Source organism: Pelmatolapia mariae, unplaced genomic scaffold (assembly GCF_036321145.2).
Source record: "Pelmatolapia mariae isolate MD_Pm_ZW unplaced genomic scaffold, Pm_UMD_F_2 NODE_ptg000191l+_length_151398_cov_1, whole genome shotgun sequence".
In the NCBI taxonomy this organism is placed as follows: Eukaryota; Metazoa; Chordata; class Actinopteri; order Cichliformes; family Cichlidae; genus Pelmatolapia; species Pelmatolapia mariae.
In genome coordinates, this window is record NW_027051887.1 from 27,905 (window position 1) to 44,023 (window position 16,119).

Consider the following 16,119-nt stretch of genomic DNA (forward strand, 5'->3'; position numbering starts at 1 on the left):
CTGAAGTTTTATTCTACAGGAAGTAAAGAACAACTCACACATCCTTTGTTTTAAGATCAAATCTGCAAAGTTAAAGAGTTAGGGATTAGCAGTGGACCAAACCACTATTAGGCTCTGTGGGGGTGGTAGGGTGTCTGTTTTAAAGCCTAAAAACATTATGTGAAGGTGAAAACGCAACCAGGCCGGGGAAAGGAATCCCGATAATGTCACAAAGTCCGGGGAATGAAAATGCTGTACCGGTGTGTCCAGCCTGTGAGCGTCGGACACACCGCTCATATTTGTGTTAAAGGGTTCAAATCAAACCAAAGTTTCACAGTTAAGACATCACATTTCCGACTGTGCTCCACTCCTGAGGTACAAACAAACAAACACAGAAACATGCTTTATAATTTGTTCTTTACTGCGCATTATTATGTACAAGACAAATTCTCAAAAGGCAATACAAAACGAGTATCACATATCTGCATATGCTTACTGCCAGACACTGAAATGACACAGACGACGCATCCCGCAGCAAACCCAGCTCTAAGTGCCTAAGTAGCTTTATACTTATGTTTCATTTACACTGGAAAAGGATTCATAGTCGACAACACTCTGCAACGCAGCGATGCATTAAACAATTTCAAACAGATGACTGTGAACGCAGCGGCAGCGCTTACTGATTATCAGCTTTTTGGGGGCGGGGTTTGGGAGATTTCTGCAGGATGCTTGGAGTTGATCAAAATATCAAAAAGAGAATTCAAAAATATCAAAAGTGAAAATGAAAAAATATAATTTACACGGACGAGCCTGAAACAGGAGTGTCCATGGACCTGATTGGATGTGCTTCTCTAAAAGTAGATTTGATTAAAAACGAAAAAAACAAAGAACAGCTCTGGATGTAATCCTCATCTCACTCTCAGACCACAGACTATTCCATTTTCCTCAAATATATCAGCATTTATACCTGCCTTATTATAAACACACACACACACACACACACACAGGCCGGCAGCATCATGTAGGTCCATTCTTAAGATAGAACAGAAGATTTTTTCTGTTACTTTATCATCGTCCTGGGTAAATGAAGTGTTCTCATATAAAATAACATCTCTGTGTTCCCTTTCCTGAAATGTTTAGTGATGTGAAGTGGATTCAACCGAGTTAAAGTTAAAACGTACTGGTGTGAGGCTGCAGGTGTCTCATTCCAGCACCTCATCCCAAACTACAAATCTTTAAAACCAAACAAACAAACAAAAAAATATCCTCCTCGAGTAAGACGCGTTAACTTTCGGGGTCCTACCGTGTCATTTAGAAAACAGAAATAAAGGAGTGAAAGAGAGCCTGCCTTCAGCTGTGGAGCTGGGCATTTTACACCAATCTAAAGTCTGAAGCTCAGGATTAAAAGATGTTTGTGTGCAAACCGGTTCTGCTCCATCCTGGAGCCTTTCAGGTCCCACGGGGGGCGTGGTTTCTCTTAATCTGACCTGGCCTGTCACTGGACTATCTGGGGCATCTCGCTCCAGGCTTTGGCTTTCTTCTTGGCCAGTGCCATCCAGGGGGGCTCGTCCTGGGCCAGAGTCGTGGGAGGCAGGTTTCGCTGGGAGGGCGGCGTCTGTCCAGGAAGCCCCGGCGCTCTCAGGATGGGCTTTTCCGAGGCGGTCCTCGATGGAAATGGGGGGCAGGTGAGCGGGGGCGGAGTTTTAGAGGGAGATGACGGAGTAGCAGGAGATTTTGGAGCCTCTGGTATTGACAGGGATCGTTGGGGAGGGTTAGGTTGTGGTGGGTACTTTGCTTGGGGTGGTGGGACGTAGGGTTTGGGGGCAACACAGGGAAGGGGCTGGGATTTTAAAGGCTGAGGCGGCACTGGAGTCGGAGGAGAGAAAGGCCTTCTGGTCTCCTTATCTGGAGACACTGATGGCTTGCTCATCTCCAAATGAGCCCCTGCGAGAAAACACACACACACACACACACACACACACACACACACACACGTAAACAATAAAACCGAGAGGAGACTTTGACAGAAATATATTTTAAATTTAAAGCTTACAGACTATTATGACCTCTGTAAATAGTTCGAATAATTATGTGAGCCTAAATATTTTGCCACTGTGCAAAGACTTCTTCAGTACTAACTTCAGGCCGTTGTGCAACACCACCTTTCACCTGACACCACCCACGTGAGGCCAGAGTGTGTCTGAAAATAGTGTCCAGTGTTTTCTACACTGTACTGTTTATGTGTGAATTTCTACCTAACTGTTATGTACAATCATTACAGTCAACCTCCAACACAAAGTGTGAATTGTTTATCTAGTGTAGTAGCAGAGACTGACCAGACGAGGGAAGCAGTGCATAGTGAAACTGACACAAAATGACGAAGGAGCCTAATAAATGGACTGCGTGTGTTTGCAGGTGTGTGCGTGCTGACCTTTGCCTTTGGTTTCAGCTGTTTTGGTGCCTTGCTCCTTGCTTGCAGCTGAGCAGACGTATGTTGGAAGTGAAGACTTTCTCTCTTGGTCCTCCTGAAAGAGCAGCAGCAGAACAGTCACATACAGATCCCGTGGTGGCGGCGTACTCTGCACGCATGCATCCTGTTTTTGTGCGTCTCTGTAAGTCTACCTTCTTGACAGTGATCTCCTCCAGTGAGTTTTCCTTATAGATCTTCTGCTTCTGTTTGGCCACAGAGATCCAGCTGGGAGGATCAGATCCAGCAGAAACAGCGCGGCCCGCAACTGAATCTAAATTAACAACACACACAGTTGTTACGCCACAGGCTGGCTCGAGAGCTGCTTTCTTACACTTGTCGTGTTCAGGATTGTTAAGCTCGAGCAGATTAATACGGCAAGGCTGCGCAGCGCTGCTGTGATCTTGTCCGTGAGCAGTTCGAGCAGTCTATAGCCTGAGCCGTGGCCATGTTTAATATGAACATCCACCACTGACACAGTGTATACATGACAGAAGCAAAGAAGAAGCATGATAATTCCTCTTTAAGTAAAGATGAACATGGACACACACCTGAGACGCGCTTCAGTTTCCCTCCACTGTCAGCTTGAACCTCTGGCTTCTTAGGCAGCGCAGGTTTGATGCTGACCGGTGGACAGATGGAGGGCTTAACACTGACTGGCTGCGGGGAGTCAACTTTAGAGCTGGGTGGCTGAGTTTGTGACTCAGTCGGAGGCTAAAGGATAATAAATAAAACAAATAATACTTTTGACATGAATTTAAGCTTAAAGTTTCAGGTTTCCTGCATGGTGTTTGAGAGGTAAGAAGTTCAGTGTCCTAGAAACCCTTAAAAAGCTTTTCAATCACCTCTGTGTTTTCCTCCTCTGAGCTGAAGCGCAGCAGAGCCGACGTCTTCCTCAGCCGAACTCCGAAGGGATTGTCCGGGTTTCCCTCTACAATCACTGAGCTCTCTGCAGGTGGCAGCGTAGGAAAAAGTGGTTATAATTTACCCTGTGATACAGATTAGGACGCTTCAGACAGCAAACATCCAATGTTTGCAAGGTTCACTTTAAAGCATACACAGTAGTGCACGTGCGAGTCCAGTAAAATCAGCCTCGTCTAAACACAACCAAAGTGGATCCTGTCCCTGCAAAAAACGGCTTCATCATCTACCATCACACACGTTCAGCGCTCTTACCTTCAATGCTCACAGAAGTAGAGATCGTGGGTGGAGCCGGTGTCACACTGCTTTGTGGTTTGGCGGTTTTCACCCTACTGGGGCTCAGCACCAACTCAACCTTTGGTGAAGTCGCCGGTTCTGCTTTCGTGACCGAATCCTCGGTCACAGTCTCCAGCTCCTCGCAGCTGGATGATGCGACAGCGAAGGGGGAGGAGACGGAAGCAGGCGGGGAAGGAGGAGGGTTCAGACTTTGCGATCTCTGCCAGGCGGGAGCGATCGTGAAGCGGACTTTAGTCTGATCGGGGCTGCAGGGCGGCTGGCTTGTCTTTTCCTCAGCAGGTGCAGGAGATGCAGCGTCTTGATGCGTTTCTTCGTCTTCCTCCTCCTCCACAGCGTCAGCTTCCTCTTTATCTGCAGAGGTGGACTCTGTGTCATGTGAAGCCGCCTCACTGGCGCTGTCACTGGAATCTGCAGCAGCTGGAGGCAGCTGGAATAAAGACGTGGCTTTTTCTGAGCTGGGAGAAACTAGATTTATGTGGACGATCGCTGTGCTGGTCTTGGTGGGACTCCTGGCCTCGCTCTTTGGTGACTGAGGCTCATGATGTCGCAGGGACAAAGGAGAATGCTCGGGGGAGCCGTCATCTTGTTCTGCGGCTTCACTCGGACACTCCTCCATCTGTTTGGTGTCTGACTGCGGCGTTGCTTCCTCGCTCTCCAGCTCCTGTTCGCTTTGATCTGCATCACTCTGGCTCGCTCCCACGCCTTTCTCCGATTGGTCTAACCCCGCGCTGAGGTCAGCCCCCTCCTCTACTGTGTCTTCTCCTTCTTCAGTCTCGTCTCCAGAGTTTTGGTTGAAATCTTGCTCCTTCTGCTCCGTGGTGAGTCCTTGATCGCTCATCTCTGCTGGGATTTGATCATCATCTTTGAGTTTTACAGCGCACACGGCGTCACCTTCAAGTGCCACACCTTCATCCGCCTCCTGCGCCACCACCTGAACTTCTTCACCCGGCGTATCCGGAAGCATCTCAGGCATCTCTTCTGCACCTCTCTCCTCTCCTTCCACTGCTTCCTCTGCCTCCTCCACTTCTGTCCTTTCAGTCGTCTCGACTTCCTCATCCTCTTCCCTCATCTCCCGCCCTTCCTCCTCCTCCTCCATTTCAGACTTCTTCTCCAGCTTGATTGCCTCCTCCTCGTCCCCTCCCTCACTCTCCCCATCTTCTTCTTCCACGTTGTCGTCACCTGCCTGGCTGATAGTTTGGCATGAGAGCACGCTGTCGTCCTCTTCAGGCTTGACTTCCACTGCCTGCTCTTCTCCTTCCTCCTCATCCTAGCAAGTGAAAAAAAAGGAAAAAAAAGGGAATGTGACTGTGGCTAAATGGCATGAAAGAGATTTAAGAAAACATGATCACATCCATCCATCCATTCGCTTCCGCTTATCCTTTTTAAGGGTCACGCGGGGCGCTGGAGCCTATCCCAGCTGCCTTAGGGCGGGAGGCAGGATACACCCTGGACAGGTCGCCAGTCTGTCGCAGGGCTAACACACAAACACAGACAACCATTCACACTCACATTCATACCTATGGGCAATTTAGAATTTCCAATTAACCTATCCCAACTAATTGCATGTCTTTGGACTGTGGGAGGAAGCCAGAGGACCCAGAGAGAACCCACGCAAACACGGGGAGAACACGCACAGAAAGACCCCGGCCTGATGGTGGAATTGAACTCAGAACCTGTGAGGCAACAGTGCTAACCACTGTACCTCCACGCTGCCCAAGAAAAACCCCAAAAAACCATGATCATGTTAAATCTATTTTCTTGTATCTACCTTTGTTTTCCATTTCCCGAGAGAAACTAAACTGAATAAAAAGCAAAAGTTGCAATTAAATAAAAACGTCCTATAAATGAGAAAATAATAACTCCATGCCTCTATCATATCTGAAAGAGCTTTTAGTGACAAATGTCTTTCTGATAAAGCTTTTAGTTAATGCTGGATCAGGCTAATCTCTCATTTCTTTAAAAATCTAAATTCAATTTAACCTTATTTAGATTTTTAAAAATAAAGTGGATGAACATTTTTTTTTAAAGTTCCCTTGCACTAGAATCTGTGTTCCCTCATTTTCTCCGTCCGTGGGACATTCATATCTCATGCAAGTCTTGTTCTAGTTTTGGACCGTGTCTGCATTTGTAGCTTCACATCATATGCTTCCCTATATTCCTGCCACAGTGCGCATTGGCTGACATATAAACTGCCTAATATATGGAGACACTCACGAAGCAGCGTCAGAGGAGTTTAGGGTAAGTGAGGAAGGCATGGGGCCTTTTATCTTCCACACAAAATCCATTTAAAATGTCAAATAACCAAAGATTCATACATCAGATCGAATAAATCTCTCCACAACTGGTTCTTCCTCCTCTTCCTCCTCCTCTGTTTCTTCCTCAGCATCCACTCCTCCTCCTCCTCCTCCTTCTTCCTGCCACAAGGAAGTGACAACCTGCTCCTCTTCCTTCGTGGTCTGATCTGACAGCATGGAGCACGAGGGAGCAGCCTGAGAACTGAGGGACTCATCCACCTCTTCCTCTTCTTCCTTAGCCTCCTCTCCTTCTTCCATTTCTACCTCTTCTTCCTCCTTTTCTTTGACCTCTTCCTCCTTTATCTCCAGGACAGCGCCCTCAGTTTTCATATCGAGCGAGGCAGACACGAGGGGCGTCTTCAAAGAGCTCAGCACCTCCTGTAAGAAGGAGTTCTCCTCCTCCCCGTGGTTCTGGACCCCATCTTCTTCACTTTCAGATGCAGAGTCACTTACATCCTTACTCTCCGCTGCACTGGAAGCCATGCTTGTGTCCGTCAAGCCAGAAGGGGGCTCTGGTGTGGCCCTAGAAGCAGAAATCAAGAGATAAGATAAAACAAACCAAGCTACACTCCTGGGAGGGGAAAACCAAAAGGAAACCATTTCTATTCACCTGGGACTATCCAGAGAGGAGGCGCTCGAGCTGAGCTTGGAGGAGGGCAGGGGCTGGCTGTCGGAGTCTTCTTCCTCCGAGTGACTTGGCTCAGGAGGACAGGAAGTGTCCGGGCCGTGAGAAACATCCTGTTCGGCTTCGGACTCATCTTCTCCCTCCTCCTCATCTCCCAACAGGGATTGTATGGAATGTTGTGGTTGATCCTTCTCCTCGCTCTCCTCCTCCTCCTCATTTTCCTCCCTCTCAACTTCTGGTTTCAGCAGAACATCAGCCACTTCTGAATCAAACACACAAAAAAGTGTCATCTTATCATCAAACTTATAAGTAACAAGTATATGGAAGCTGATGGCAGCCAATATAAAACGTAACCACTTCATTATTATTTGTGTGAATTATCTATAAAAAAAATAATAATAATTATAAATAAATATATATAAATATAATGAATATTAAATAACTTTGTAAAAGAAATAAAAAAGTTATATTCATGACTGATTTTCTATTATTCAACTGTTGTAATTAAAATTATTTACACTAAAATGTGTGTCTGGTTTCTTGTAAGGTTATGCAGTACTTAAAATTACTCACAGTAGAAATATATCTTTGTTTCCTGTAAAAACCTGATTTGTTCTCCCCTTATTCTTATGTTTAAGTGTACATAAATATAATTGCATTGTAATTTCACATAAAATACAGCGATATTCCATTTAATTACAGTGTTACCAAAATAACTTAAAAAAATACATACATGTATCTTTTGCACTCATGTGGACTATAACCCTTCTATTTGATTAAATACTTTTGTTTTAATATTGGCATTCACAGGCTTCCATACATGAAAACTAAGGGCTTTGTGCGCACACCTTCTGCCTCCTGCTGGTCCTCTGTGGAGGTCGTCAGCTTCGCCTCCACCTCAGACTCTTGCCCTGCTTTCCCCTCTGTTCGCTGCACAGAAACGAGACATTTGTGGTGACATCAGCATCATCAATCGCCAAATGAACAGTCAGCTAAGCAGTCCTAGAAAACTGTAGCAGCATACATGTGATAACATCCAATACAGCAACAGCTCTCATGAATTTGTATTAGTAAAATCACTTTTTTTCTCAGCGTAACTTCTTTGAAAAGTTTGAATAACTGAGAAGGACAAACGCCTGTGCAGACAGGACCACCTGACCCGTTCTCTGGCTGCTGTACTTTTCTGCACTCACTTTCAGTTTAACCTCCATATAAAAAGGTTTTTAGATAATGTGGGGAAACTATTGACTAATCACTTTGATTGTCCCACTGTTTATGTTTCTTTTTCATAGTTGGGGAATTACTTTTTTAGGTCCAGTTTTATCACAAAACAGACTCTATGCAATGAGAGCCACGCCATGAAAAGCTATAAAGATCCATTTAAAGTAATGGGAGTATTAGTGTTTATTCATGCTAGAGCTTTTGTTCCCCCTCTTACACTGGCAGGTCTCCTCCTGGCTTTTTGCCTCAGGGCCAGCTTGTGTTTGGCTGCAGAGTTATCCAGACAGACAAAAGGACTGGCCGGCTGGCTGAAGTCTCCTGGAACCACCAGGGGGCTCACTGCTCTGCTGGAGGCTGCGCAGGACAGCTGGGAAGACAGGAAACACTCATTTAGCATTTAGCAACACTCAACCAGGAGAGATCTCTGGGGACAGAATTTGACCATCCATCCAATTGTCCACCCCCCCAAGTGGGACAGCTCCAAATAGAGGTAGTCAACTCTCAGACATCAGCCACACTTGTAAGAAGCTTAAAAGCACAAACATTCAAAAATCCCCCAAGGATGCAGACAAGTAGCCAGAGACTGAGCAAGAGAGGGGGAGTCCAGCTGTACAAACATGAGCAGTCCTTATCTGCAGAACCAACACTAGTCTGTCATCACAGAAACTTACCTCTCTCACCTCTCACAAACTCACATTTTCACTTATTTCAACACAAAACTCAAAAACACTGCTCTTCTTCCACTAAACACACACACACACACACACACACACACACACACACACAGTTTAACACTGCAACACACGCTACATGCTAATGTCTGTCTGCATCTGTTAGACTGTAAAATACCATTTCAGAGTTTTCATTCTGCATGTAAACCAAAAACTGTGTTGTGTTGTATGAACACATGGTTTGTTTTATGATCTAACTGAAATTACCCTTAAAACGTATTCATGAAATATCGCATAACACAGTTGTTCTTTAACAATATATAGGTTTCCCTCTGTGTGTGTGTGTGTGTGTGTGTGTGTGTGTGTGTGTGTGTGTGTGTGTGTGTGTGTGTGTGTGTGTTGGAGAGGCAGACTCTTAATGCTTTAACTACAAGCAGACATGCTGACTGCCAAAGAAACCATTGGAATGCACTCTGAACACACACACACACACACACACACACACACACACACACTGGGTCAGTGGAATAACATGTACTGTGGCTGGAGAAAAGAAAAAGAAGGTCAGAGAGAAGGAAAGGGGGAAAGCAACATACAGAGGAAGAAGAGGTCAAGCTGCAGACTTCCATTTAAGGTTTGAAGAGAAGCTGGAGGATTGGTTATGACCACACCCAAACAGACACACACACACACACACACAGAAGCCCATCTTCCACTATCACACACAGCACACGACAACTATTTCCTGTGCTGCAGATATGTGTTGAACATAAACCTCTCCATTTATGTCCGCAAAGGATTTAAAAACACGACACTGTTACTGAAAGAAGTAAACAGCCAATCACGTTCCAGTCTCCATGGTGAGAAAGGATGCTGAGCCAATGTTATGTCTGAAGCACCGTTTCATCACCGAGTCTCAAACAGTGACTCACAATTAAAAAACACTGATTCCTTAAACCTGCAATAAGTGATACACTGTAACCTTATATGTTAGTATCCATTCGTTTCCAGTTGGCCACCTGATTATATCCAGTATTGATTCTGCTTTTAATTCATCTAGATCTCATCTAATAACAATAAAGATTATGCTGTTAATCAGCTGGTTGCTAACTCTGTCAGTGTTCACTTACATAATAGGTGGCTTCATATAAATGGCACTAATGGAACCTTTGAGGATGCTGGGAAACCTTGGGTCCTGCTTTGACACATACAGCCTAACTAAGCACTGCTGCAGACCATGTGCAGCCTTTCATGCAAACAGTTATTCCCTGATGGCTGTGAGCCCTTTCAGCGGGATAAAGGACCCTGCCACGAAGCAAATATAGTTCAGGAATGGTTTAAGGAGCACAAGGACGAGTTTGAGGTGTTGATTTTGCCTCTAAATTCCCCAGATCTCAATCCACTTAAGCATCTGTGGGATGTGCTGGACAAACAAGTTCATCGTGGTGCCAGATACCACAGCACAGTTTCAGGGGTCTAGTGGTTCCTCGATGGGTTAGGACTGTTTTGGAAGAAAACAGGGGACCAAAACAATATTAGACAGGTGATTATGATGTTATGCCTGATCTATGGACAATCTGGCTTCTTTATGCAACTAGCAGAGTCGCCCCCTGCTGGGATCTGGAAGTATTACAGGCATTTGTGTGCCGGCTTCACTTTACAACACAATGGAAATAATAGACTCAGCAAATGATTCTCAGATCATCTCATTCTCAAACGATGTTCTTTGCCTTACACACAGTTTGGTCATCCACTGCTAATAGAAACAGGCAGTCTGAACTCCTCTAATGACCAACTTATATCCACAAACTACAGACAAGTATGTGTGAAAAGATGACAAAGTCTGCACTCTTTATATTTACTGTAAATGCATTTAACACTGGCTGACCTAGACCCAAGTCTCCACAGTGACTGTATGCTGACAGTGATGGTGTGAGTCAAAGCTTGGATTGTTGCAAATAAATCAAATTCATTTTCTAAATAAAGCCTGGGGGGAAAAACCAAAACAAAAGAAAACAAAAAAAAAACAAAACACAATCAAGTAAACAATTGATGTCTTAGTGAATTCTCAGTGGATGGATAAACTGCAGAAAGTGCCACTGTAAGTGCAGTCTATCCTTGACCACATTCCTGTGTGTGGAATTGACTTTAAAGGGGATATTTTCAGGGTTTTGTGTGCCTGTCATTGTAGCCAGCCATTTGTGGCTCTTTCCAGTGGGAGAATGACCAAAACCCGCCTGAAACTGCTAAAAGTACACTATCATTAAAGGCTCCTTTGTCATAGTTTGCTGACTGTGCTTCTAGGCCATATTATAGTCAGTGAGACTAATTGGATAGCTGATGTTCTCGGGACATTTGTCTTATCGTGAACTGGCACTGTGATTCTCTGGATCCAAAAAAGGACTCATTTGAAATTATTGTTAGGGAGAATATGGGGCATTCTGGGTAACACTGGTTAAACCGCAGATTTATACGCAGGGTCAGGAAGACGACAATTTAAGCTACAAAAAAGAGAAAGCTGAAACAAAAAGACTAAAAGAGAAAGCAACAGAGGGGAAACAGAGCGACAAAGAGGGAAAATAGGGAAAGATGTCACTTTGCATGAAGGGGCTTTTATTTAGAACCAAGAGCAGCGTTTCAGTGATTAGACGGGATCATGAGATTTGTTCTCCGCCACAGTCACATGAGGAGCAATCGCACACAGCTCCAACACATCCACAAAGATTCCTCCTGGCTTTTACAGATCACGTCGATCTTACTTGAATCGCTGTTTTGGTTGTAATGCCACACGCAGGACACGGTGCAGATTGTAAAGCATCGCAGCGTGGAAGTTCACTCCTCGGTAAATGTGTCGGTTGTGAATGGAACAAAGCATGAAATAAACAATGCAGTATCTTAGTTTTCGTTGCACTGATGCTTACCCGGTCCTCATCGCTGTCTATTCCCTCCAGACTGATGGAACTGTTCGCCTGAGCCTGATTCTGGGAGACGCACCAAGAACAAGGAGAAGAACGTTAGCAGCCAAACTCAGGGGCACTAACAGAAGGAAGGCATCATTGAAAGCATGTCTTTATCGAGACCGTGTGAACTGTTGTGTATTCTGGTGGGCTGCAGGGTAGGCCATCATCCTCAGACATGGTCGCAGGATCTTCTGCCCTCTTCACACACATCAGAGACGGTGGAGAGCCCAGTTTGATGGCCTGCTTCAGCTGAAGCTGCAGAGGAGAAAAAAAGAGCACATTTATGACAGCAGGGTTAGTGTGTGCACGTTTCAGGCATGTGCTCACCTGTTTGTTTTATAAGGAAGTGAAGGTGTTTATCATTACTTACAGTTGGGGAAACACCATATCTGAGACCCTGTTTAATAAACTACAGCTCAGTATGAAAGGCTAACAATGGCGTGTTTGAGTACACGTTTATTGAGCATTACAGCTGTTTGCAGGGGAAAAAAGATCATTACTGTGGTGGAATATGACTAACAGGGAATGACCAGTGAGGACTCATAGCTGGGCACTCGACAGAGAAGCGAAAGCCCTTTGAAAGCGATTGTGTTTGTGTATCTGTGTGTGTAGCTGGTATCGCAGAAACTCAAACAGTCTTTATCTGCGTGCTTCCCTGTAACAGTCAGTCAAGGACTCATTTACTCAGTTTCAAAGCACAGGACAATACAGCTTTTCTGTAGCAGGGCTGGACACTGACACGCACCAACACACACAGACACACACGGACACACAATACAAGTTTCTTGATAAAAGTCACAAAGAATCTGCTGTTCTAAATGTTTATATTTTAACATCGTCAGCTTATATACTGGAAGCTGTTTGTGGGTGGAAGCAAAAATTAATCTGAAATGTAGTTTTTTAATTTAAATTTGAGTGAAAATGTGCTTAAAGGGAGGGTTCACCTCAAAAACCACATTTATGCATTTCTCCCTTTTAGCACTGGTTTGCCCATATCAGCTGTACAGATGTCTGCTCCCTGTTGAATATAATGGAACTAACTGACACTTGCACAAAGATTCTTGTGAGCATTAACCCTTCTATTAAACTGCACCTGCCAATCATATCACTCTGCTCATGATGCTAGCTGCGGTGTGACAGGGTGGACATCCTCAATGTATCAAATTCATCCTCCGCTCCGCTGTAATAGTGCACTGGTAGTCTATAGGTCCAACGCAGAGCACGGCAGAGCTCCACCTGTATGTAGTAGCTGTGTACTGTCACCAGGGGGCAGCATCAAAAATATGTTGAACCAGTGGTTAGTGTGTTACAGTTGTTAGTGTTTGCCCTTTAGTCACGGTCCCACAGAAGACAAAAGTCTTTGTAGTGAAGTGAAACATGTCCACTTGTCGGGCCACAGACAGTGTAAAAGATGGAGACACTGTAGCTGCAAAGTTGCATTCTCTTTAACGGCCACCAGGGGGTGATAGCTGTGGTTGCTCCTGTATACCCCGATGAGAAATCGGCTGTTAGCCCTGACCCCAGTAAACGCTTTCCTGATAGGTTTATGGACCAGGTTACTAGTTTTGGGTAAGAGTGAGCAAAATTTTAAACTCATTTTGTAAATTTTGGTCATTTTAAGTGACAGAAAGGAAGATGATCCAACGTTAATGACTTCTGATTGACATGTTACTAGCCAATGAGCTTCCCGGTCAGATTTACCCCTCGACTGTAACATCCAGCTTCAAAACACCAAAGAAGGTGACGTTGAAACATAACACGACTTCATAAAGCAGTGGCTGACCTCACAGCAGCTACACCTGTCTTTTATATCATCTCAGTCAGCCGGTGTCCTGTTTTTGTGTGGGTTTTTTTTGGTAGGACAGCATGCAATTGCATCTTTGTAGCTTCTGTATTGCCTGAATTCCTATACTTAAAGAGCTATACTACTGGACAACAAATACAGGCCCAAAAACACCATCAAATGGAATTTTTTTTCTATCTGAAGCTTTCTGGACCCCTCACAGTGGCAACACACTTGTTTAGTGAGTTACTACATGAAAGTCACTCTCCTGTGCATCATGTTAATGGCCTTGTAGTGTATCGATCCTTACATAATGTGTTTATTTTTGGCTCTGGAATGACCTCATTCTGCTTATCAAACAGGCAGCACAGCTCACAGCGAGGATTAAGGTCAGGAAATCTCCATCAGATTGTTTTTCCACAGTAAATTCACTTTATGGAAATCAATCTATTAGCAACTTGCATCTCGCCAACACATCTGTGGCTGTTTTGCCTGAAAACTCTCTTGGATTTGATTATCAGGCACTCTGCCCGTGTCCGTTGCACACTTTCTGATCTACAAAGAAGCCCAAATCAAACACTTCCTCTGTTTTATTTTAGCTTACAGGAGAAAGTGTTTCTTTTTAGCAAAAATCGCTTAAAGGAGTTGTTTGAGTCTCACTCCTCTGTAGCTCGGTGGAGCAGTTTCACTGGAGGTCAGCGCGTCCGTCTGGGTCTCATGTCTTCCCCTTTTAGCCCACTGTTGTGACAGATACTCGTTCTATCTGTCTGCAGTTCTTCTCATCACACGGTCCTTTCATTTTGCTTTGACAGAACTTTAATCTCTATTTGTGAAACGCATCAGTTCTGCCTGTCCAAACCGCTGCGTTTATCACATTACACATGGATCAAAACTTTTGTGTAAAAAGTCAAAGCTTATTTAATGCCACTTATTACTCATAATCCCACAGGCTTAATATATAGCAGATCTGCTGGCAGCACTTTGTTCACAGTGCCCGGAGTAGTGCTCACTCCCAAACACACTTAAATGTGTCAGACTGTGAATCTTTATTTGTTTATTATTCCTTAATAACCCCTGTAGTCAAAGGTCAAGGGGTCGGGGGTCTCTGGTGTACTAGACCTGAGAGGACTTTAACGTGGTTCATCTTTGATCTGGTAACTGCGTTTGTGTGTGCATACCTGGAGCGATTTCACCTTCCCATGAATGCTGTCCTGCGATGCCCCCAGAGCCTCGTTCGCCTCCGATGAGTCCGAAACAAACACGGAGTCATGTGACAAAGCTTTGCCTCCCAGACTGATCTTCGACCTTTGGGAAACAGGAAGACGAAGAAATAAACACAGCACAGAGTGATGTTTCGCAGCTTCTATAACAAGACAGGTAGAAGAAAAAAGAACCAGATGGCGGATCACGACATAAAATAAATACCATAAACTCCCCATGCAGAGTGTTTGGAATGTGTTCGCCTCGCTTCTGTCGTATAAAAATATATATCAACTGAAAAGACACTTGTAGTTTAAGTCATGGTTTGTTGTCTCCCAGTAATTAGGATGAGGATCAGAGAAATCAGTAAAATGTAACTAGATATTTCCTGTGACAGACTGAGACAAAGCAGGAAGTGGCACCACTTAGGAAAACAAAGAAATTCAGGACTTTTCCACAGGAAAACACACATTCTTCTAATTGTTACAAAAACAGGAAGCGCTGAGCCTTCGCTGAGGTGAGTTTGACAGGACAGGAGATGGATGTTAAAACACAACCTTCCTTTTTTAAATGAGCTCATGAGAGACATTATTGACCTGAATGGATGGATGAGCTCCAACAACGTGAGCAGAAATATATCATTTGGCTACAGAACGGTGCGGTTTCTTGATGAATCCCTTAAAAATGGCAGTAAAGTAATGATATAATATTCTGGATTCACATTTTGCTGGGCTCAATTAAACCCCATAATAAGAGCTAGCATTTTAGATGCTTTACATTTGAAAGGGAAATGGGAGGAAAATGGTTTTACTTAAAAACACACCGTTTATGTAGTTTTAGTTCCATTCCACTTCCTTCAAATCGACTTTTGTCTTATTGTCCTGTCCCTCACAAACAGAAGGTTTGATCAACAGGTCGGTGGGCTAGTCACAGCCAGAGATGTGTGCTACAGATGACCAGTTTTTAGATATCTCTTCTCTCTGACATCACACACAGCCAGGAGTAGAAAAAACTGTCTAAAACTGAGTGTTTGGAGCATTCTGAACCCTTTCGGCTCACAGGGTCTACTTAGACTCAGGTTGACCTAATTATTTGAAATGTTGGTCCATGCTTAAAAGGTAAAGTGTGTAAAATCTCACCACTGGATGTCATTGGACTAAAAATCACAATCAACTGAATTTTGTCTTTATCCTGTCTTCCTTCTCTCACCCCAACCAATCACAGCAGATGGCCCCGCCCCTCCCTGAGCCTGGTTCTGCCGGAGGTTTCTTCCTGTTAAAAGGGACTTTTTCCTTCCCACTGTCGCCAAAGTGCTTGCTCATAGGGGGTCATATGATTGTTGGGTTTTTCTCTGTATGTATTATTGTAGGGTCTACTGTACAATATAAAGCACCTTGAGGCGACTGTTGTGATTTGGCGCTGTATAAATTAAACTGAATTTTATTTTCCTACTCCTCCCAGTTCTCCCAGTTCATGGAGATAAATTTGCCTCAAAAGGGTTGCAAATGATTATGATATGATCCACAAGCATAAAGTAAGATTTAGAAATGTGTACAATGATTTGTGTGTAAGGACTCACATCCACACACAAATATGAAGCAGTCTGAGGACACGTAAAACTATTTTACAAATGCGTCCATACAAACCTGAAAAAACACTGAACATTTATGCACAATTTATTAAGTTCATGAATCCGGAACA

At 44.2% G+C, this 16,119-nt stretch overlaps 1 protein-coding gene across 2 annotated transcripts in view; it reads right to left on the reverse strand.

Moving 5' to 3' along the window:
* Positions 1–379: 379 nt before the first annotated feature.
* The window catches only part of zgc:66433 (uncharacterized protein LOC321250 homolog), a 46,733-nt gene continuing 30,993 nt past the window's right edge, over positions 380–16,119 (reverse strand). For both annotated transcript variants that reach the window (XM_063468104.1, XM_063468105.1), the window contains exons 4-16: positions 14,397–14,523; positions 11,556–11,690; positions 11,397–11,456; positions 8,022–8,171; positions 7,432–7,513; positions 6,569–6,845; positions 5,980–6,481; positions 3,623–4,931; positions 3,292–3,395; positions 2,998–3,160; positions 2,602–2,720; positions 2,411–2,504; positions 380–1,923 (exon numbers count right to left, since the gene is read on the reverse strand). In XM_063468104.1, coding sequence (XP_063324174.1) covers positions 1,475–1,923; positions 2,411–2,504; positions 2,602–2,720; positions 2,998–3,160; positions 3,292–3,395; positions 3,623–4,931; positions 5,980–6,481; positions 6,569–6,845; positions 7,432–7,513; positions 8,022–8,171; positions 11,397–11,456; positions 11,556–11,690; positions 14,397–14,523 — 3,571 coding nt within the window. In that variant the 3' untranslated portion in view covers positions 380–1,474. The remainder of the gene's footprint in view (positions 1,924–2,410; positions 2,505–2,601; positions 2,721–2,997; positions 3,161–3,291; positions 3,396–3,622; positions 4,932–5,979; positions 6,482–6,568; positions 6,846–7,431; positions 7,514–8,021; positions 8,172–11,396; positions 11,457–11,555; positions 11,691–14,396; positions 14,524–16,119) is intronic.